This window comes from Phallusia mammillata, chromosome 5 (genome assembly GCF_965637545.1).
Source record: "Phallusia mammillata chromosome 5, kaPhaMamm4.hap1.1, whole genome shotgun sequence".
Classification (NCBI taxonomy): domain Eukaryota; kingdom Metazoa; phylum Chordata; class Ascidiacea; order Phlebobranchia; family Ascidiidae; genus Phallusia; species Phallusia mammillata.
The window spans coordinates 11,081,231-11,104,318 of record NC_137256.1 but is presented as its reverse complement, the minus strand read 5'-3'; the positions used below and the strand labels follow the sequence as shown (position 1 = coordinate 11,104,318).

The window sequence follows — 23,088 nt, the reverse complement described above, 5'->3', positions numbered from 1 at the left end:
AATTGCTACGGCCTGTCTCTCGTTACCAACTGCACTGATGAGGTCTTATAGGTCGAAACTGTGTGCACTGTCTGCAGCTTATCATTTACTGGCTTGATGCTTTTGCATTCAATCATACTTATTTGTAAACGTTTGCCAAATTGATATTTAAATGCAAAAACCGAAAGTTTTACGATATGCAAGTACTGTGGACGCAATTCTACGGATTCTTACCCTGAAAGCTTCGAAGAAACTACTTCCGGTTTCACGCGCTGTGTCTGACGAAGCGGAAGAAGTGCTGATGTTGTCACCACCGCTAGATGGCGCCGCGCAGCCGAGTATCATCTCAGTTCCACGATTCAGTTCGTCGTGAAGTTGATCCAACAACATTGACCTGAAAATTTAATATCGTGAGTAAATTTGTAAATGAACCAGAAAGTGGGCTATCGTATATGTTGGTTATTTATGTATCAACCTATTTAATGGTTCTCCACATCATCCTACTTAATGGTTCTCCACATACATCAATTGTCATACTATGAACGAATGTACGTTTGTTTTTTAACTCTTTTTTACATATTAGATATCTAAGCATTTAAAAAAAGCTACATTACTTTACAAATATATTTTAGTGATAGTTGGAGAAAATTTCGGAATCATTTGTTACTAGAATTATAATCATTTTTATAATTCTATTACATACTAAAAAAATTGTACAATCGTATACCCTTTGCATCATAACCATACGAACATTAAATGAACTAAAAAACTCTATATATTAAAAATATTTTATTCACACAGTTCTGTATATTTGTGAGTTTACTTTATTATCGCATTAAAACTAGTGATGCACCGAACCTGACTAAAAAGGTTCGGGCCGAAACCGAACATTCGGCCATGCGGCCGAATAATTTCGGCCGAATCAGGCCGAACCTAAAATCCCCTTTCTTATGGATGTTTTCAACTAAACCTTGCGTTGTTTATGCGAGAGAACTCAATTTTGACAAACTAAAATCACTTTCACAATGTATAAGCTTTAGTAAACATCCAATATTTTGCAGACAACGTGGCTCGTATTTTATAGATACAACAAATAGTTACCTGATGTTTCGTATGGGCGAAAATGAAATTTAAGGCCTAAATTCAATGCAATAAAAAAGTTCGGTTTCGGCCGAATTTTTAAAAAAGTTCGGGCCGAAACCGAAACACTGGAAAACAGCGGATTCGGCCGAAATGTTTCGGCCAACCGAAACTTCGGTGCATCACTAATTAAAACTACTCGATTTTAAACAGTTTACTACCCTAATTGTTTTTCAAATATTATCAGAAAATCAACAATGTAAAATTTACCTTGTTCTATATTGGAGCTTTGCAAATTGTTCCGATTTACAACAAGCAGTTTCAGCGTTGATGAGTTTACAGTAGAGCCAAGTGCGGAATTGATCATTACGTTCGAACACGGCCGGCTCAGGAAGTGGAGGACCAAACTCAGGGACGTCCTCTCGACACGTGACAGACACCTGTAGGTTCGGATAAAGTGTTACATGACAATCTTCCCGGATGTATTGTGTTTTATGAGAATTTTTTGTGGGAAGTCGGTGTTTTCTGTCTGAATATTGTGCGTACACGGGAGTACAGAAACGGATGGGTAGCGGGCTGAAAGTTTTTACGCGTTAATGTAAACAACCCCCAAGGTGAGGGTCTACAAGTTTTTTGCGAAATAAATGCGTAGAATTTAGAAACAGTAGCTGAAATGGCAAATATTAAGTAACGGAATCAGTCACGTGGAATATACATATTTCGACTAACTTGCATCTCCAGCTTCTATAAAACCACGGGATAAAACATAATAAAAGTAATTAAAACACAACGAATTGAAGTAGGTCTCATTGTACAGTTGTACAAATTATAACTCTTTTCAACTTTGTCAGTGACACAATTGATAGAACCGCGTAAACGGTTTTTCAATCGTAAACTGGTTACATCAAAAGGCGACATTATAAAAGGGTTAAATAAACATGTTGCATTTTCAACGAACAATATTAAAATGTGACATTTTATTCGAGCTATATGAAAATGTGATCATGTCTACTAAAAGCAAGGTTTTTTCTTCATGCAAAGTGAAGTGTATTTTTGTTTTTCAGTTGGATATTAAACGTACCGTAATTGGGACAAATTAAAACACTTTGCAACGTAATTTTTCTGGTTATTGCGTGCAATTGTTCCTAAATACATGACATGTGGAATTTATTTAACACTTTCAGCAGGTCGTTTCTCCTCACCTTATAGCGACATTTATCGGTGCACGGGTTCAAAGGTTGAATGACGATGTAGGCATGGAGGAAGTGTGACGTAATCATATTTGGGACAAACGGAGTTTCTTCATCTTGGAAGACGATCGCAACGATGTCGTTACCGATGTGACGTTTTCTTTGAAGCTGTGGAGCATAAACAGGGATGTTTTAGTTTTACAAACGTTGTGCTTGTTATTAACATATATTTTGAGACGCTTTTGGGCCACAGAGAAAATATATAGATACGCAGTTATTTCAGCTAGTAGTTGGTTAAATTATTCAAAAATTGAAACAAAACAGGGTGAAAACTATAGATAAAACAGAAAAGTACAGGCACACAACACTTTTACGGGTTTAAATCCACTTTGTGCCATAAACCAAATATATATTGTTTCATTTCTATATGATGTTTTAACAAACTATGACAATATAGTCATTATTAAAACCTCTAACAAGTTTTTGATGACCGATAATTGGTCAAACCAACTGGTTTATTAATTGAAATTAATATGAAAAGCACAGACGTAAACCACATTAAAGAGGCTTCTGAGATTATTTTATTTTTGTATCTCTTACCTGTTGTCTGTCGCCTTCAACATAAGGAAGTTTGGTGGAAACGTGGAACATAATTTCCCGATCTTCGAAAACACTGTGGATTGAGGTTTCTCCGGTGTGTCCGTGATTAACATCCAATCCACCTCGGAAACCTTGGAATCCCTGCAGCGGAAAAAACGGAAAACATCAATTTGCGGAACATTTTAAATCAGAGGTTTTTAATCCTTTGGGTAATTACCTCCCAAAAAGTAGTTTTGTATTTGTGGCATTTTCAGTTGTTAGAACACTTTACGACAAACGGTTATAAACCACTGCTAACCTGAAGGTTCACGCTGTCTCCGAGGAAATCAAGGAATTCCCGAAATCCCGGAGATTCCACGCAATTCCCGAAAACCTCTTCTTCCCTTGCTTGTTGTTTCCGCTGGTAAACCAATCCGAATTTGTGCGAGGAATTAATGGAATGTTCATCAAACTGGAGAACGTTCTGCCACACGGTGGGGCTAATGACCGGCAAGAACCTGAAACAAGATGAGTTTGTGAGTTTTGTTTGTTTCCTTTTTGCAAAATAATGATCTGAAATTTGCGTTTTTTTTTCAACTATTTTATCTACAAACTTGAAGGTTAAAAAAATATTTATAACTTAAAATGGAAAAATTGTGGAATGATATAAAAGACTGTTTTGGCTTTTTATGTAAATAATCTTAACAAAACCTTTCCTTACTTGTCAATGTTCATGTCTTCACAAAGCGTTTTGGCCCATTGGACTGGGCCTCCACAGTCAGGGGTTACGGGAAAACACCGGGTCCACGACGCATTGCGACACCTAGGGGATAAAATACTGTGTAACGAAAAACAAGAAAGCTTATGCAAAGGCATTTCTTATGACTATCTAATGCTTTGGTAATAAATGAAACATTTAACTTAGGAAACAAATTGTCGATAAATCGTTGTTAACGAAATGTTTTGTTTTTTTACATTTAAAACTGACCTGAGTAAAACTCGGTGGCGCCCGAGACTTGCTTTGTCGCTGCTGTGCTCGTACTTTACTGACATCACAATGGAACCGATTGTATCGTTTGTCTCGTCATAAGCATACAGATTAACGTGCTCCTGAAAGAACAAGGAAAGATTAATGCTTTCCGAAGCCAAAAAGACTTGTGTTTGCAGAGAATATATTATTTCATATGGTTTGCGCATAGGTACTATAGGGAAACTTAACAATGCGTTCTTTGTTTCAACAATGTACCACTAAGCCAGGGGTCACCAAACTACGGCCCGCGGGCCGGATCCGGCCCGCGAGGTCATTTCATCCGGCCCGCGACCACATTTTTTGGTTTGTCAAATCGCATTGATAACTTTGTGACATTTAAAAATTAATCTACTTCTTACGAAAGTTTTCCTGTCGCGATATGTAGAATTGATATTACCTTGTTTTATGGGATTACAACTCCCAGGATTAACCCAAAGCCAGTTGTTACGTCACAAACAAGACTAAAAGTGTTAATTGTGCGCAAACAATTGCTTTCTTTGGTCACTTGTGACGTAATATACAAGCGTTGCTTGTAAGATGAGACCAGATTTTAATGGGATTATAGAAAGAGCATATCTTGGCGCCCCTATCAAAGTCGCCTTGCGGGCTAAGTTCGCAAAGACTGCGCTGGGGCATGTAAACTGTCCGGCCCGCGCGAATTATTATGAAACTTATCCGGCCCGCAGTGAAAAAAGTTTGGTGAACCCTGCACTAAGCGGTAGTTTGAAGATGATATGGTACACTGGGGGTACAAAAGCACCCCTAGCATTTGTCTGGGACAGAGCACTACAGTTTACTTTCAGTTTATTCTTGTTACGGCAAACTACGTTTTATGACTCCATTTTCAGATATATTTACCTTTCCAACAAAATGCTCGCGATAAGCCGTAGTGACGTCATCTTTGTGGATATGGCTGACGTAGGAGCCGACGACGCACTGGAGCTCATCGGGGTCGACACGGAGGTGGGGAGAGTCGGGGTGAAATCCCTGAGCCCAGTATCCCCCATGCGGAGGGGGAATAACCTGGGCGTAGGGGGCTCCGTTGCGCAGCACCTCGTTGATTGATGGATACAGTGGGGTTGGAGCGTCAGGCTGTAGGGGTAATTTAGGGGTTATGGGGCTGTTCTAATAGTAGTGTTTCGCAAAATAAAATTGTGCGGAATTTTTAAACTCAAACACTGTTTATGATATTTCGACTGGTTTCATAAGGAACTCGCTTTTATACATTGCTTTAAAACGAACTTAAAATTTAGTAAATTTTAAGTTAATATCGCAACAAGCGACATCGTACAATCACACAACGACAGCAGCACAGTGATTTTCGTATAAAAAGCGTGGAAATCACACGCAGCAACAACTACACAAAAAACAAACACACACAACTACGCTCAGCTAGAAAACTTCATGCAGCAAAAATAAACAAAACAAATTATTATCTCGTTGTTTCAGAGTGAATTGAAACAACAACTGTCGATTGTTACTGTGGTCAATTTCGATCAATTTGATTAATTTGTTTTTTTAAAACTCAAATTCATTATTTCGAGTTAGTAAAAAGGCAAATTTCATGAAAAGAAAAAGAGGATATTAAATCGAAATTCGAACCGAGCCATAGAATAGAATCTGACGTCAATGTGACGTCATAACCTAATGACGTTAGATAATAAAAATATGCGACTGGGTTAGGGGTCGCTTAGGGAATTTCCCGCCCGTAAATGGGGGTAAACCGGGGTAAAGACAGACCTGGTTGTCGTTGGTGGGGACAGGAAGTCGAAGAGAACAGCGCTGCTCATCCATGCGTGTCGCCTTTGAAAAACACGAAAACACAAACTATCAACAACCGCACGGCGCCATGTTGACGTCAACACGTTTCCATGGAGATTGGACACGTCAATGTGATGACGTATGACAATTATAAAAATGTATCTTTACGAAAACGTTTGAAACCGATTTCTAAACTGTATTGATCTTCAAAGTTGTTTTGTGAAGTTTTAATATAATGGCTCTTTCCCTGGTTTCGACAAATGTCGTCTTATATTTGAAAAACGGTACTGAGTGGGTTAGCCTAAATAAACGGAAGAAAACGTAATGGTTTATGGTGTTCGTAAAGTTGATATACTCTGCCACAGAAGTAAAACTGACTATTCCACAAACTTGTTTGAATTGCTGTTTCATGAGCTCGATTTATGGGGAAGGAAATCAAAGCTACGTCAAATCTAACGACCATTCAACAAAATCAATAATTTGACATTTCCAAGGTATTGCAACTTTAGGCCAACCAAGCTACTACCATATTACGTTGAGGCCATTGATAAATAGGTATTTTGGAGTGGGAAATTCGGTAACGTTTTCAAGTTTGACAACTTGTGCTATCTTAAAAGGAGTATTCCTTTATTTACCCTTATTTCTCGGTCTCCATTTTAAATTATGTTCTGTTATTTGAAGTATCTCACCGTATTTGGGTATTTGACTGCGGAACGAAAACTTCTTGAATATTTGCGCACTCTCCGCATTTCATGTTTCCGAAAATGTCCCTACTTTCCTACAATTACTGCTGCCTATTACAAACACAAATATAACAACACAACTGTTGACAAAATCTCAAGCTTGTATGGTCACCATTTGTACCTACTGACTGTGTCAATTTTCACCGTCACTATAAAATGCTATCTGGCAATCCAGTATAACTACAGCTGTATAATGTCTTACAGTCATTTCTGACTAGGTGTCTGTTAAAACAGTTCTATAACAGTACAATATCTTTCAAGTAAACATCAATAGAATACGTATAATAATTTCCCCCTTATGAGCATACTTAATGGCAAAGTGCTGTACTACAGGCGCAGTAGCTTCACTCCCTGTTTGGAACCTGTAACGCGTGATCTAACAGCGCAAACCATCACGAAAGGTGAACTTCTAGTTCCAGGAGAATCGACAAACGTGAAAAGTTAACGTGAGAAAAGAAAGGGGCAAATTTTGACTCCACCAAATAACTAACGTCTCTGAACTCCCGTCGAAAATTCACACATTCCTCATTTGTTTGTTGGCCTCGTCTTTCCTCGTTTGCTCACGTCGCGGGAGTTGAACTGTGACGTCATAACGCGAGGTGCGATAACAAAGGGGTTGCTTCCGCATAGAGAGGAAGTTAGCGGTCAAGAGCTGCCCACTACGCGATGACCAAGATGAAACATCCGTTGTGTTGATTGTTACGTCATAGTCAGCAACTGTTAAGATTGGAATAAAAACAAACACTGCCACTGTTTGTCTTCTATCTGGTTGTGATTTAACCGACTAACAATAAAAAACAACTGTACCTAAGAAAATGCTCTACATCGATCAAAATCGCACCTTTTTAATCTGACGCCTTTACTAGTCCCTGAAATAGTTACTCCTTTAGGTGGCTCTCTTGCTGTCAAATTCTAAACAACAGGTTTGTCTATAGCTTAGAATCGTACAACATTATACAATATTGTAGAACACTACTCCTTTGCACTAAAGTCGAAAGACATTCACAGCGTAGCAAAAAACCTGCACTGAATCAAAATCAACCGCTCGTTCGATGTGAAAAGCCTGACAAGAACTGATACAGCGATAAACCCGAAGCGTATATCTCGTAAACCATTTGCGTCCCTAAAGAAATTGATTCGACAAACCGCAAGCAGACTGTGTAGCAACACCAATACTGTGCTGAACTATAACGCTTTGCTACTAACTGCTTTGTAATCTTCAGATTGCTTCACATACATTGCTTAGCAATTGGATTTGAGGTAAGAAACCGTACAGTTGCCCACACTTAGAAAAACATGGACCAGCTGTGCGGCGGGGAGCTCCACAAACACATAACCAGTTAAAAATAGATCAACAAAGGCCGAAATGTGGGCGTTTTGCGAGAAACGGACCCAAGAGGCTGATGTGATGTGTTGTGAGTGCTTGAATTTATTGATTATGGCCGGTGGTTGTTTAATTACCAGAAAAAATGTATATTTCTCCCCTGAATACCTCAGTGTGCGTTAACGAGAGGCATTGAAAGGAACGTAAAATTATTTCTCCATCCATTTTAAGATTGCTATTAATCGTAAGTGATATGTTGAATGGAAAATTTCTGCAAGGCCAGATCAAAGAAGGCACAGAAAATTGTAACAGTATTTCTAACCTTAACTGTGTATCAGACAAAGCTTACTTGATTCTATTTGAATAAGGAACTGACAATGTTATCTAATTCAAATACAACTTCTGCACGTTTCAACTGATTCTATTCCTTGAAAGATGTTTCTATATTCCAGAGGTTAATGGCAAGAACAATTATTCTTTTCAAGGGACAGATGCGGTTTATGTTTATCAACGTATACTTCTCACAAAAATTCAAGACTAAATGCACTGATTTCACTCAAAACCTGTAGGCTTATTTTTGTCACTGTACAAATCACATTTTTACCTTTTCTTCAGTTTTACCTGTGCTTTTTTTTGTTCAAGTTGTTTAACAGCATCTTCATGTAAAAACAAAACTGCGGAGAGTGCGTTTTTTGTGCTACTTAAATCGACTGCTTGCCACATTGATGAGACTAGATAGATTGATAATATTGATTTCCTAGCGATCATTAAGATTATAACACTATTTTTTAAACCTATGCTGTTGCTCAAGTGTTTAGATCAATGCCTTTAGTGAATTTTGACAGCGCAGAATCGATTTAGGAATACATGCTCATTTACTCAGGAAATTCATGCGAAACTTTTGGGTTTAAGAAATCTTTTAGGCTTTACACATGCACGTTAACGCGTTCTTGGCGTTTAAGTTGTGAACATGACAAAATCCATGTTATCTTTTTTATACATTCTATTTTTTAGTGTCGACCACCAGACGTGGAAGACTCTACCACCCAGGGGTCACCCGAGGTCATACTGTATGCGCGTCATCGGGGTCACCCGAGGTCACACGCGTTTGCTAGAAATTCTTACCTGCATTTTTTCGAGCATGGCGATAAGGTCATCGGCCTACAACAAGACACAACAAGTAGAAATACAAGCACAAAAAACAAACACATGGAGGACAAATCGACTCTTGACGTCATAATACGCTGTGGCGACGAGTGAGAGAGGGTTGGGTGTTGGTTGATGGCAAAAGTAACATGTGGTTGTGATAACTCATATCGAATCGGCGCATGCAACAAATTATATGTGTCAGCGGGTTCCGCTAAGGTCGACGATTACACGAATCGGCGTGTGGATTGAAACATAGAAATCATGTGTGGCACTCGACAATCCAACACACGCACACACAAACACACTAAGGTTGACTACACTCGCATGACAAGGCCACTACAGTTAAACAGCTAAACTAAAATACTGTTTGTTGTACTGTCTACAGTCGAAAATACAAACAGAACAACAAAAGATTTTATGAAAGTTGTTGGGCTTTTCATACACAATGGTTTTTATCACTGTTTTTTTTTCCCGACTGTATCCAGATGTTACAGCAAGACAGTAGCAAGCACACACTCTATTCAGCAACAAAAACATAGCTACAATAACAAAATTTTGCCAGATATAACTTACCTTGTCATTGGAGGCGTCATCAGAACAAGGGTCGCATAAAACACCGCCATCCGACTCTTTGCTGTAGAAGTAAATGTTTGAGATATTAGTTCAGAAATACGTAAACCACAATCAAACGTAACTGACAAGTTTAATGCAAAACCCGTTGAAGGATCGAAGTGAACACACATTGTGTTCCAAAGTATAAATTATTTTGTATGAGTGTGTAGTGTGAAATAACCCTCAGACAATTTTAAATGGTTTTACAAGACTGTTTTTTTTTCAACAATGTGTTGTCATTCAACACCTAGACATTTGTGAAAGGTAGTATGACTTTTCAGACAAGTGATTTTGCTATCTATAAGACCTATAACCTTTCCAATGCGCACGGGCGCCAACTTGTGGTTAACAAAACCTCATTTTTGGTCGCTACCTTCTAGGGTTGCTCAGGTAAGTAGCAAGTGCAGCAGCCTTTGCCACCCTCTCAGCCTTTGACTTTTGCGCCGAATGCTTCTGCAGGGAACCTATGAATCGAGCGGTTATCCGCATCGTGTTCTTCTTCATCGGCATTCCAAACTGATCTATCGCTATTCCCTCTTCAAGAGTCGATTCATTCACACCAGGCTGGTCGATAGAGGTCGCTGCTGAGACCGCCGCGCGTCTTTGACGGAGACGACCCACTTGCGTTTTATCTCCGGGTCCTAGACTTCGAATCCTGCGAACTCCATGACTCTGATGGAAGTGGAAAGCTGCTTCGCTCTCACCAGAAGGGGCAGAAAAATTTCCAAGGCTTTCTGTGCTCGCCCGAGACACAAGCTTTCGTGATTTTGCGCTTGGAATCGGCCAATGAATGGTCGGAGAGAATGGAAAAGGGATATCTTCCTGGTCTTCTGCTCCGGCACTGAACAACCATCAATGGTTGGGTTGTTTTATGTGACAGGGCGAAACAGCTTCTGACACACACCCTTTATGCACTCATACACCAAACCATTCACACTTTTTCCTAAACATAACTCATGTGTTACTCAAAAACCTGCATTTTCAACATCATTAAGCAAAACGCACAGCGAACACTTTATGTATCACAGAATATAGTACAAATGCTTCGACCAATTTATTTGACACGAATGCTGGGCCGGTAAAAAACGTTTTTCACCAAACTTTACTTAAACGACTATTCTTTTTTCCAAAAACATCTTAACAGAAAAAACGCATTCCACTTTGTGTATCGAATCACAATGGATCTATTGTGATGTCATAACGAATGGACGGATTATAACGCACCAGGTGTCCTTAGTCATACCGACCAACGGGAATTTAATAACAACAAAAAACAATTCCAGGCCGGGTAAACCTAGAATGTTTTAGCTTTAAGCTTTTGCTTTTCCCGGTCGATAAGCTGAAGCTGATTGTTGTTCAGATTATGACTTTGGAATTAATTTGCTGGCACGAATGCGGCGACATGCAATAAACCGACATTTCATCGGTCGATAACCAATTGCGGCACAATTTAGCGTTTGTGACGTCATACTGTTTATTATGCGGAAACGGTTGCATGTTCCGCGATGTTATTGATCAACATAAAAGCAAAAGCGTTTTAATAATCTATCAAGCATTTTGCACAGTAATTTTGAATAAAGCCCTTATACCATTCAAGTTGTTGTCCAAGACAAATATTTTTTCAATGTGACGTCACAAAGCCAACGTAGTGACGTACCAAGTGTGACAGCGGGAAAGGTTACCAGACAAAGTACGTTAACTTTTGTTTGACTTTCCAAACCAACTTAACTTTACAAAAGACGCCAATAGGTGATGTTTACTTGTGGTTTATATTTCGTCCTTTTTTGTGGGTATTGACTACAAAACCATTCATCAGTATTTTTTTACCCAAAAATGTTCAATCGCAAAAAGAAAACACAAGAAAGTTTTGACCACGATTATGAGGCGTAGGTACTGTAAGCATGATTAAATTTGTTAAAGCCTACATATAACATAAGTTGGGGGTCAGATTACAAAATACACAAGCGAGCTAAACCAACACGTCGCGCCGAAACATTTGCAGTATCGGATTAAGCTGGAATATAAAGCACGTGCTTGAGTACAGGCCCCCCGTCCGGTATTGAATTGTTACAACCATTGTTGCGAATTCTCAATGAGTCTATAGGCGAATTATGACGTAACAAAGGGAATTGTCAAATATAATTAGGTGCTGTTTTGTTGTTTGGGACTGTAATTGCTAAATTTAGCAGAGAAAATACATTGGAAGAATCTACTATTGACAAACACGGTTGTTTCCTACTATTGATTAGCGCCAAAGCTGTTACCAGTCTGATGCACTTAAAACAACAACTAACGGTCTTGCAAGTTTCTAAACCAGCTTTTAGGTCATAACAAAAACTACTAATCAAATAAAATAGCCTTTCATTAATCACTGCAAAGTTTTCTATATATTTTTTTTACATTTTCTGTATGTGTCACTAGTAATTTCTTGACACTCATGTCTTTACTTTCCTTACTATTTTTAAGCTGTCTGCCTGTTTACAGCAAAAACACCAAATTGAAAATTTCTGAACCAACCTATTTCCTTGTTTCTAAAACTGTCTACCGGGTAATCTCAGCTTTTAAGCAAAACTGTCCTGGTACGAACCAATCCCACTTTTTCAAACTTCCTTATCGGGGGTCTGGGCAAAAATAACACAAGTTTCTTGGAAAACACGAGTCTCACGTGAACACTTAGAGCAAACAAGATCGAACATACATTTGCTCGGCGTTGGGAAACGTAAATAAACTATACTAGAAGTCAATTATTGACGAGCAAAAGTTCATGTGTTTGGTATTGCTTGCGGCGTGAGGGCCAAGAAGGGCAAATAAGAAAAAAGGGCCTGAACAGTCTTAGCGGGATGGTTTCATCAAAGAGATTGCAAGGGGTCAAACAGGGACATAAAGGTTCAACGTAAATCTGTTTGCATTAAATAAGCTTCGATAATATGGTCGATTCAAAATTAATTTCAATTTGCAGAATTAATTTTGTTTAACTGACGTTTGGCGGATTCGCTTTGATCTTGATGGGGCCTTGCATCAAAAAGTTTAGTTTCTGCAGCTTTTTTATTCTCTTATTTAGCAAATTTGCATCTATATAACATTAAACCTCTTTAACAAACCTAAAAAAAACACTAAATTTGCGACATTTTCCAAAAGGCAACACTTTAATCTCGGTACCTTTCTATTCTACACGCTCCCAGATGCGTGACTATGGGCACTTTTGTTACGTCACAATGCACAGTGTGATGTCACAGCCCGCTGAGGTGCGTAGTTTGACACCATAGCGCGAAAAAGGCGCAGGTAAGGCGAGCGACCAAACAAGAAAATCGCGAGGGAAATTAAAACCTTCCTTTGCCCCTTATGTCCGTTCATGACGTGATTTTAATAAGGCGCATGGGGCGATTTAATAACTATTGTCGATATTGGGGTACACAAAAACGTATGGGCAATTTAAATTGGAATTTTACATGCCTCTCACAGAATGCTCATTCTTAACATTTTTGCGATAATTTTTCAAACCTCTTTCTTCACACTGATACTGAAGATACGTCACGAAGATGTAGATTTTAATTTGAGTTTAGTTTTCCATCATAATGGTTAAGTTGGCTTTGAAGAAAAACTTTAAGAACTTTTGAAATAAAACCAATAATTTTTAACATGTTTCAAAATCATCTTTGACCAACAAAATCTTCACTAACTTTAGTACTTTCTTTTGATTGATCACCACAACTGTGCACAAAACAAAATAAACTATGCTCTCAGTTTTAACCGTGACTGCTGTCATAATGTGACAAAAAATCACATCGTGCTACTCGAATGTGTTAGCGGAAGGAAGTCACATCGCATTGTGACGTAACGGCTGGGTATAACGTCACAGTCTACCACTTCTTATGTTGCTTTCCGCCACATTTGAATATAAAATGTTGTTTGAAGCTGCTTTACACAATAGAAGACTGCGACGTGACAATAAACGCGTTCTTTTTCTTTACTTAAGTCAAAAGAAACTTTGTTGCTAGCCTGGGTTCTTCAAATAACTGTTAAAACTGTTTACAGTGGCGAGACTGGATGTCTAAATAGTTTTTTTTAAAACTAGTCGGAAATAAAAGCCAACGCGGAACACACCATCGCCTCTGCACATTCAACTCATACGTCACAATCACAACTATGTAGGTGAACAATGGACGTATTCGAGTAGGGCTCTTCAGCGCCACATGTGGCTGAGTGTTAGATTTTTTCAAGTCATGGCACCACCAAACGATTAATTGACCACCTGTGTGACATTTCGATAAGGGGTGACCAAATATGATGCACAACACATATTTTTTCCCACATTAATTTATTTTTTTTATAAAATTTTGAAAGTTACGAGTAAAAGGCGCAGGGGTAGGGTAACTGCTTGTTTTAAACATTATTACAACAGTGATTTTGTTGTAAATGTCGAATTGCTTTTCCAGCATATAACAAAAGCAGTAGTGGTTAAATGTTTGCAATAAAATACTGTAACTTGGTAGAGATTTGGATATAAATTAACTAAACGCTTAATGATGTTTTTTGTACCGGTCAGGTTATAAATCGTTCAGGTGCGAACTGACAGCAGCTAGCATGGGATGTTCCCGAGAAGGAAATATAACTGCGGAACACTATCAGCTTCCTTTTGCACAAATACGCGCACAAACAACTTCCATCCGTGAACTGGCTTTCAATCAAACAAAATGACCTCATAACACGACGCGTGAACACTCATTGTGACGAAATATTGTGCTTTGAACGTAGTCGATTTGTGCACGTACAAAATTCAGTGTCGAATCGATTTTAAAGCATGCGGCGCCGGCGCTTTGTTACGTCATGGAGAAATGGCAGATTTTAAAATGGTGATTTTTTTTATTCAGCAGCTGCGCGGTTGGGCAATAGTTCAATTTATATTGTCCACTTTTGGATGTTTAATGCCTAGCGCTGCCAGTTTTGGCGCCTTGTTAAGTATCAATTGCGAACTGGATCATGATTTATCTACGAAGCAATACACAAAATCAAGGCCGGAAAAAGCAATACACACATCACCATTGGGACATTTGCTCAGGAAGCATGTGGTCTATTGAAACTTGCAACTGCACGCCTTCAAGCCTCAGGTGTTTAAACAACCTGTTGTAGAAGGTCTCACGACCATAACGGTACACACTAAAACATACAAACACACACACAATCATACAGTCGCCATCACACGCTGTTTCGCCCTGTAACGTCACTTACCTTGCTGTCAGCGCCGGAAGGTAGATGACGTCATCGTCATCTTCGTCGGATGAGAGAGAGGCTGCGAGGTACGAAGGATCGCGGTATGACATCATAATGCCTGCAAGCTTTTGTTGTGGTTCGAATTGATTGCAAAATTTGTTTTCTGAAACCTAACTGCTCAAGTTCACTGAGGATAAAAACTTGTAAACAAAGAAAGAGAGGGTTTGTGATACAATAGTTGCAATATTTCGTCATAAAATTTCACATAAGATGTGGTTAAAATAAAATGTTTCCGTAATGCAAGTGTTTCCAAATTCCTTCTTGAGCGAACAACCAGTGTAAAATAGCCAACTCCTGAACAGCCAGCACTAAATTGCATCACAGCCAATAGTTGTTGCACTGCTTCAACTTAAACGACACCAACTAAATGGTGTAACATCAACAGAGCTGTGGCTGGCCTTTTTCGCTAAACGAGTGTGATGAATAGACCGAGAAAAAACGGGACGTTCTGCTGTGTGGTGACATCAGGTGAATAACGGACATCGGTTAGGTAGGTAGGGAACTGATTGTCTAAAATCGAGGTAACTTGGCATAATTTACGCGGTAAAATCAATACACACATCCACCAGCGTTGTTCAGCGCTACACGTTCTCTCAAGTGCTTTCAGCAATCGTCAAACACCATCTGCTGGTGATGTATTCTATCTGTTACTTGAACTACTCAGTGCCACACATGTCATGCATATTTTAATACTTTCAATATTTGCACGTGACCATGTTAAAAGCTATTTACGAAAACGGACTTGCCAAAATGCGCACTAAAAAGGGGACGATTTTTGATAAATGTTGTATTTTCAATTATGTGTAGCTAAGTTGTAAAAATTCAATTAAATCCAGACTAAAAAGCGTACAAAAACATTCTGCAAAACCTCACGGTTAAATACGGTTCAGTGCATATAATAAAACTGGCGCGCCGTTTCCTAAAACTCCACACTGATAATGCAGCTGTTAAAATAACAACAGCTTCTATAAAGTTTTCTGCTTACGCACAAGCAAGGCATTAAATGGGGTTAGGATGGAACCCTGGGGAATACCATCGCAATAAAGTTTATTTTCAAAAGGATTAACTCCCATAGCCGAACAAACAACAACAATATTAAACCTGCAAACTGCCTTTAAAGCGCACCAGCAACGAATAAAGAACAACTCATGCGTCATTGACATATTATTCTGCTTTAAATTTGCGACATGGGTGAATCATGAGGTGTCGTTGAATCTATTCACTGACTCATTAATGCCAAGATCGGACTTAGAATTGATTTTGTAAACATGCAAACGCGTTATATGGTCAACAGTTTCGAAATGCACGCAGAGGGTGTTCGATTTATTGTGCTGCGTGCGCATACGCAAATGGCTGCTTATTGTCCAATGTGTTTTTACATAGATGGGAGTAATTTCTGTATAAATCTTTAAAAAAGCTGGATTAAATGCTAAACGCCTTAACTCATTGCGGTGCTAAACCATTATTCACGGCCCTACGACAGAAAACTAAACAAATCGTTCATTTTACTTGCCTTTTGCTAGTACATTGTCTCTTAACAAGTTTTGAAACTTTTTTGTAATGTAAAACTTAAAATTTAGAAAAAAAATATTAAATATTACTGTTCTGTCTGAATAATACGTAAATAAAAATGAGCCACCAATTAGTGACAAAGTTTACTGATTGCCCTTTGTCCAACTGCTACCAATCCCGAACTTGAAAACACTTAACCATACTCGCATAACTTGAAACACACAATGAAGCAAACGCACAAACTGACTCAATAATCCCACGAGCACGCAGAATGCTATCTGCTTTTCAGTTGGTGTTTGGTGCCGGCCAATATTGATTGGTCCATAGCCACTATAACACACTTTATGTTAATCATGCAATGATTGTTGCAACGCCCTGGGAAAATACAATTTTTGAAAAGACGTCGCAATCAGCGACCAGAACATGGCATCACGAGCAGATCGATGGAGTTCACCTGACCAAAGAGCATTGGAGCGCATCGATTAGCACATGACGTCATACAAGTGGGGCTAGGCTGCTTAAAATCGAGATGAGATTTTGGAGAGTAGATATGTGTACTGCTGGCCACGTCCGAAGCGTAGCTATATGACAGAGATTTTTAAAATTGTTTCCCTAATTCCAGCACCATTAAATCCCGCTTAAAAGCCAATTACTTGAAATTGCAAAAAATCGGTTTAACGGTTGCAGATCGATGTTAAGCAGATGAACTCACATCACTAGGCGACGCAAGGGAACATGCAATGGGTACTCTCTTTAACTCGTGTTTTATCGATCAATTGATTTTTAAACTGAAATTTCCTTCAGGTAGGAGCAGCAGATACAAGTCGCTTTGCATTAAAAATAAATAAATAAACGCTCAATTGCCCGTACTGCACTATTTTGAAAGAGAAACGTGTAAACAGCTGATGCTTTTTCAGCAGCTTTCAGCCTTCATTATTGTCAAAAGATTACTTCGATTTTCAACACTTATCAACTAAACTTAAAACATTTCGCCTTATTTCTATTACACCAAAGCTGTAGAACTCAATGAGATAAAGCTCAACTCTAGCTATTCACGTCATTTCACATCAAGACATCCAAAAAACATAAGCTAATTACAGACGCAAGCATTGTCCTACGAACACCTCGGTACGTCATCCTTGGGAAACGCCTACAAACTGGAAGAGAAGAGTTTAACTTAACCTCTTATAGAACGAGTTACAGTTCTAAAACCAATTCAACCTTGTCTTACGTTAAAAACAATGTCCTAGAGGCCTCCCATTTAATTTTGACATTAAAAAGCTTTGTTTTTGGCAACGGATAAGAACACGATGCCGTTGTTAAAACACAAGTTGAGAACATTAGCTCCTTTGAGACAATAGACTTTCTTTATTCGCCTCTTCTAACACAAAGTTAAGGATGAGGCAAAACGTGCAGTTTGCTGCATTAATATGATACGCACCCTGTCATCCTAGCGGGAAGTTGCTATTCACATCAATCAAGTCATAGCCTCAACTGCCTGTTGTTGTTGTTTGCAGCAACAACACCGAAAAATACGTGCGATCAGTAAACCTTGCTTTACCGAGAAATGGATGAATATCAAGGAAGGTTAAAAACTAGACGAAAAATAGCTTCACTAATGCTCGTGACAGTGGCCTACGTTAATCCTCGACATTGTTTTGAAAGCCGTTTTCTGCGATGTTTTTTATCCGACTTGGAATGTTTATTCATTCCTTAGGTTTCCACGATCCATCCAGCATAGAAAACCCAGATACTCCCGTTGTGAATGACATCTTTTGACAAGAACTGACATCGTTTCGAGGACGTTTCGTAAGATGCAGAAACTTTCTACTGGGATAGAAGGCTTCAACGACGTTTGATGAGATCCTAAATTGCCAATTACCAATCCGAATACAGACCAAATCTCATGTAACAAAACGCCACACATTCACCCCGTGGCCTAGCGCTTCAAAAATTTCAACTTTCGCTACAAAAACAGTTGAACTGCATAAAGGGCGCTTTCACATCAAAGCTGAATGCAGGTGCTTCCTTTTTATTTCCCGTCCGGACTGAGGAACTAAATTATTCGAAGAACAAAAGTCTGTTGCCTGCAGATTACGAAATCAACAGAAAAATAAAATCGGTCACAAGTGCTCATAGCTTTCAAGTACTTCCGCAACACGAGCCAACGCCATCAGGAAATAATGCGGCAGTGGAACTGTTGAAAACTGTTTGACTTTGTGGTAAAACTGTTTGACTCTGTGATCTGAATTTCTCTACTTAGTTTTTTTTTGTACCACCACTGTGACTAACAAGCCTAGAAATTTGAAGAAAAACAAGACTGTATTTCACGAGGACATTTCTCTTTCTAGTTCAAAACTTCTTGCTTTATCTGCATTTGGTTGCATTTACATCTGCCTTGAAACTTTGTGCAGAATACAATATAGCAATTGCTAGTAATTAGGTTATAATTGCAAAACCCTGATTCAAAACCGCTGCTTTAAACTGAAGGGATCCGTTTAAAGACCACATAATACACCTGAACAAGAAGTGCAGATTCATTAGGCAGGGACTGTTTGTAAATGTACGGCCACGGTGTTTTACATCTTTGCCACTTGATGCGCTACTAACGCAACAAACCATCCGGGCATGAAACAAGTTAGCACACACATTTGCTATTGGGTTGTTTGATGTCGCCGATTTCAACCAGCCATGTTTGTTTTAGGGTAGGTTTTACCATTGCAAACGAATAACGCTGTAATGCCCAGCTGGGCCTCTAAGCTCACGTTTATTTTTGTTGTTTGTTTTCTTGAAGGATATGAACTTAAATATATGTGCGGTGTACATTGCTTAAACCAAGTTGAATGTACTGCTGCTTGTTGTCGAATTACTCTTCTACCTTTTTGCAGAAAAGTTTTCATATATTTGCACGTTTGTTTAACACAAGTGCTTTCAATGTTTCTTTAAGCTATGAAAGCAAAGGAGCTAAAGGTAACTTTGTGCGCCATTTTTAGCTAGGTTTTTTTTCACATTCAATAAAGTACAAAAGGTATGCTCTAATGACTGCTAGCATGGACATTTGGACAGTAAATAAACATAAACACACTTCCTACTTAATACCTTGAATCTGAGTCGCATTTTGTACTCGTAGCTGCATCACTCGGGTGTCTTCGCTTTTTCATGCCAAGTCGCCGCCTAGGGGGTGAAGGTGTCCAAAAACTATTGCCACTCGATGTCGCTAGTAATCCACTAATGGGCGACCAGCGACGGTTCGAATCTGGGCTTGATTTCGGAGGTCGCAATATTTCCGTAGCTGCCCGGCGACGCTGCAGACCTTTGGCGCTCGGCAGAGACGAGAAAGACGCTCGCAGTTCGGCCTTCAGGGACAAACGGCCTGGAACCGGCGCATCCTGTTTTCTTTGATCGATGACGTCATCAGCACTATGACGCACCGACAATCTTCGGAAAGTTTTCATGGGTTTCTTTCGTTCGAGAATTGAAGTTTACAAGTTTAACGCTTCTGTTACTTAGCAACAGCTCACTTTGCGTCTAAATTCAGAGTTCGACAAAAATCAAAATCAAAAGTCAATATTTTGGTTTCAGTAAGTTGTACAAGAATAAGAAAACATCATTTAGATGGTCGCTAATCCATACACGTCTTATGTCATTTTGCCCACCTTTCTTGTAATATTTTAAACTTTCGGAAAACGAATAAAATAGACTTTGTTACTCCAAGTTATCCAGTCTATTCTCAGGTCTTACAGCAATTTTCCGTCATCTGAATATTAAGTTCAACTGTAATCTAATTTTTAGCGCATTTCCTTACACTCCCCAAAAAACCTCCGCGATAAACTAAGGAGTATGTAAATTATAAACCACGGTTCCATCACAAGTAACTAGTTTCCTTAAGCTTGGCGTATGTGAGTCCGTATTATACGCAAACAAGATACATCTCTGGCATATGACAAGCGTAGCGTTTGCCATATGTCATTGTCACTTAACTTTACAAACGAAATTGGATCAACGTTTTAACCTGTAACTGTATATGCTTACCGCCAAAGCTGTAAAGTTCATAGCTACAGGGCGAGTTGCCGTTGCTAACTGAGATCTGATTTGGCAACAAGAGCGCTTGATCATGTTTCTAAGCAAGTTTTAAACCGTAAGTTCAAAAGATTTAACCAGCACACGAATTCAATTATTCACAATTTTTATTATTATTACTTTGATCTGGTTTCGATTTCGTAAATGCAGTACAACTTCTGAAAAAGTTTTCAATATAAATCAACATAACAACGATCTCTACACTGTCTGATAATTCCTGACCGTGAAGTCTTTACAAGATGTTTGAAACAGGTTCCGAACTAGCTTCAACCGGTCAAGCAATCATTTCATCTGACTGCACATAATTCCTTTGAAAAACTGCTTTGCTTTAACTAACTGTGATCAAAATTCCTTGTATTTGAAATTGGGAGTGTGCTCTTTAGCTGAACTATACAACGCACTTATCAGAATCTCCCATGAGATAGTGAGCAACTGTTGGGAGTTACGGGGAAGTGGCTCGCGAGAGCAATTCAACGCATGGAGCAGAGGGACCGCTGTGTACACATCCAACAGAACGTGCCTATTCACTCGTGTGACGCCAGAACTTTATCAACAAGTGGTCGACGAAAGAGACATCACACGTAAATCTATGCGACCCGAACATAACACGTCAATTGCTTGTTATAACGCGCCTGTCGCATTGAAGAGGTTTTGCAGTAGACCGAGTATGCTCGTATACTAAACCTTGTCGTTTCAAGATGTAACAATTGCCAGTGTGTGGTGTTTTTTAACTTGTACGTTGCTAACTTCATGACTCTTTCCAAAATGCTTTCATAAAGAATTTTTCAGCGCTTCAGGATGATCAAAAATTAATATGTCTTCGCCTGTAGTTTCCGATGCAACGTTGTCCAAAATTTTACTGACTATGAAGCTTGCTTTTAATACAGCACTTTAGTTCTGCTTTAAACATGTATAACACTGACAGATACCTGGAAATTAATCGAGTCCCAAACTTTGTAGTCTGTTTATGGGTCTACTATGAAGAATTGCAACATTGCAATGGCTTAGCACAGCGCATACGACTGACTGCTGATGCAATTCGTTTGCACGAAAGTGCCTACGCAATGTCACAATTGTATGCAACGCAATTTCGCAAGCTTATAATCTTTGCAGAGCGTCGAAGGGTCATTTCAACTAAACGAGCCTCTCGAAATACCAATATTCAATTTGGGCTATTTTTCATCGAGAAAATTACAACCGCATTGAACGTACTTCATGTAACACGTAGACTTTAATCTACAGTTCAAATCCACAGTGAAAATCTAGAAATCTGACGGACTCTGCGATGGGCAGCTTGATAGTTAACTTAATGTGCCCAAAGTTACCTTTAGGTCCTACGCAAAAACAACAAAGCATTGGAAATCTCACTCTCATGGCTCTGAGGTGCACTGATAATTGTTTAGGCGTTTTTACTCTCAAAGCAGAAGGGGCACAATGTTGGTAGAAGAAGGAGGGCTGCTGTAATTCACGAAGATGCCGTATGTCACTTATCAAGGCGCCTGTCTGTTTCTAAATGAACTAAAATGACCTTTCACGTCTCGATGCGTGCTCGTTCGTGCGTCAAGTGCACTTATTCTGCATTGAATCGATGAGACGCAAACAAAAACGGGTCGTTTTAAATTACACTTTGCCCGTTATCGGTTCGATGGTATTTTGGAACAGTTAGGAGCATACCAGACCACACGAACAAAATGTAGTATTCATTTTACATTTCGAAATCAGCGCTTGTTGGGTAAATGCGGATGCATCTTCAACCCTGCCAGCACTTATCAACAACATTTACACGCACTTGTTTTTTCTTGCTTCACTGTAAGTCCCAAATTTGCAGAATGATTAGAACATATTTTTTTAAAAAAATCTCTGGTTTTTGACACCTGAGTCTAATCAAACCTTTCGGTTAAATTTTTTATGGTTTCTACTGCTCTGGTATCCAATTATGAAATATCAAACAAAGTTCCTCTTCATATTTTTCTGTCCACTGCCAACAACACACCAGCTGGCAGTCGCCTGCACTTGCACTGTGATGTAACAATGCACATTGTGGCGTGAGAAAGCACCCACTTGTTGAGGGCAGAAAGGAGAAAGGTGCAATTGCTGATAAGCCCGCAACAAAACAACTAGAAGACAATCATCGTCACTTTTCAGCACAGTAGCAGAAGTTCATTTGAAGGTCAAAGGAAGAGCTCAGCATTCAGGTGTTACTGAACACGTTGCGTTGACTTGTATGCAAATTGCCTAGTCTAATTGTGTTATTTGTGGTACTGATTAAGTTATGGTTAATGTCTAAACCCAGCCTAATTGGTTAATTACATGAGGGAATTCAACGGGTTTTGCATTTGGGAAAACTTGTTAGGTAATTTTAACAACAAATAAATAAAATAAAAACTTACCGAGCCGTTTTCAGTGTTAGTGGAGCATCACACCTAAAATACAGAAAAACACAAAAATTAAAATCTATAATTTGCAACAGGTTGAAACACAAATATAATATTCTACAGGAAAACATTGAAAACGAAACCCTTGGTAATGCAATAAGGCCACGTGTTGAAATGCAGAACTTTGATAGGTCAATTTAAACCTTACCTGTCGGCCCGCGATTTTTTAATTCTTAACGCTGGAGGGCGCATCGTATCCAACCATTTCCTTTCGGGCATTTTATCACAATATTTTTTAAACTCGCTCACGTTTTGCAGTTTTAAACGCACTACCTGAAACTCGAAATCACTTATAACAACAAATTACAATCCTGCGAAAACAAACAAAAGGATGATGGGCTGG

At 39.0% G+C, this 23,088-nt stretch overlaps 1 protein-coding gene across 5 annotated transcripts in view; it reads right to left on the bottom strand.

Annotated features, from left to right (window-relative positions):
• Window positions 1–23,088, bottom strand: part of LOC145227715 (uncharacterized) — a 92,423-nt gene that overhangs the window by 3,252 nt on the left and 66,083 nt on the right. For 3 of the 5 annotated variants that reach the window (XM_080092608.1, XM_080092611.1, XM_080092612.1), the window contains 12 exons: window positions 22,701–22,733; window positions 9,409–9,469; window positions 8,812–8,847; window positions 5,599–5,661; window positions 4,717–4,950; window positions 3,817–3,938; window positions 3,550–3,651; window positions 3,148–3,346; window positions 2,850–2,990; window positions 2,262–2,417; window positions 1,330–1,499; window positions 214–373 (listed from right to left, as the gene is read on the bottom strand). In XM_080092608.1, the coding sequence (XP_079948734.1) occupies window positions 214–373; window positions 1,330–1,499; window positions 2,262–2,417; window positions 2,850–2,990; window positions 3,148–3,346; window positions 3,550–3,651; window positions 3,817–3,938; window positions 4,717–4,950; window positions 5,599–5,661; window positions 8,812–8,847; window positions 9,409–9,469; window positions 22,701–22,733 (1,477 nt within the window). The remainder of the gene's footprint in view (window positions 1–213; window positions 374–1,329; window positions 1,500–2,261; window positions 2,418–2,849; window positions 2,991–3,147; window positions 3,347–3,549; window positions 3,652–3,816; window positions 3,939–4,716; window positions 4,951–5,598; window positions 5,662–8,811; window positions 8,848–9,408; window positions 9,470–22,700; window positions 22,734–23,088) is intronic. The other 2 variants (XM_080092609.1, XM_080092610.1) reach the window with 2 other exon arrangements.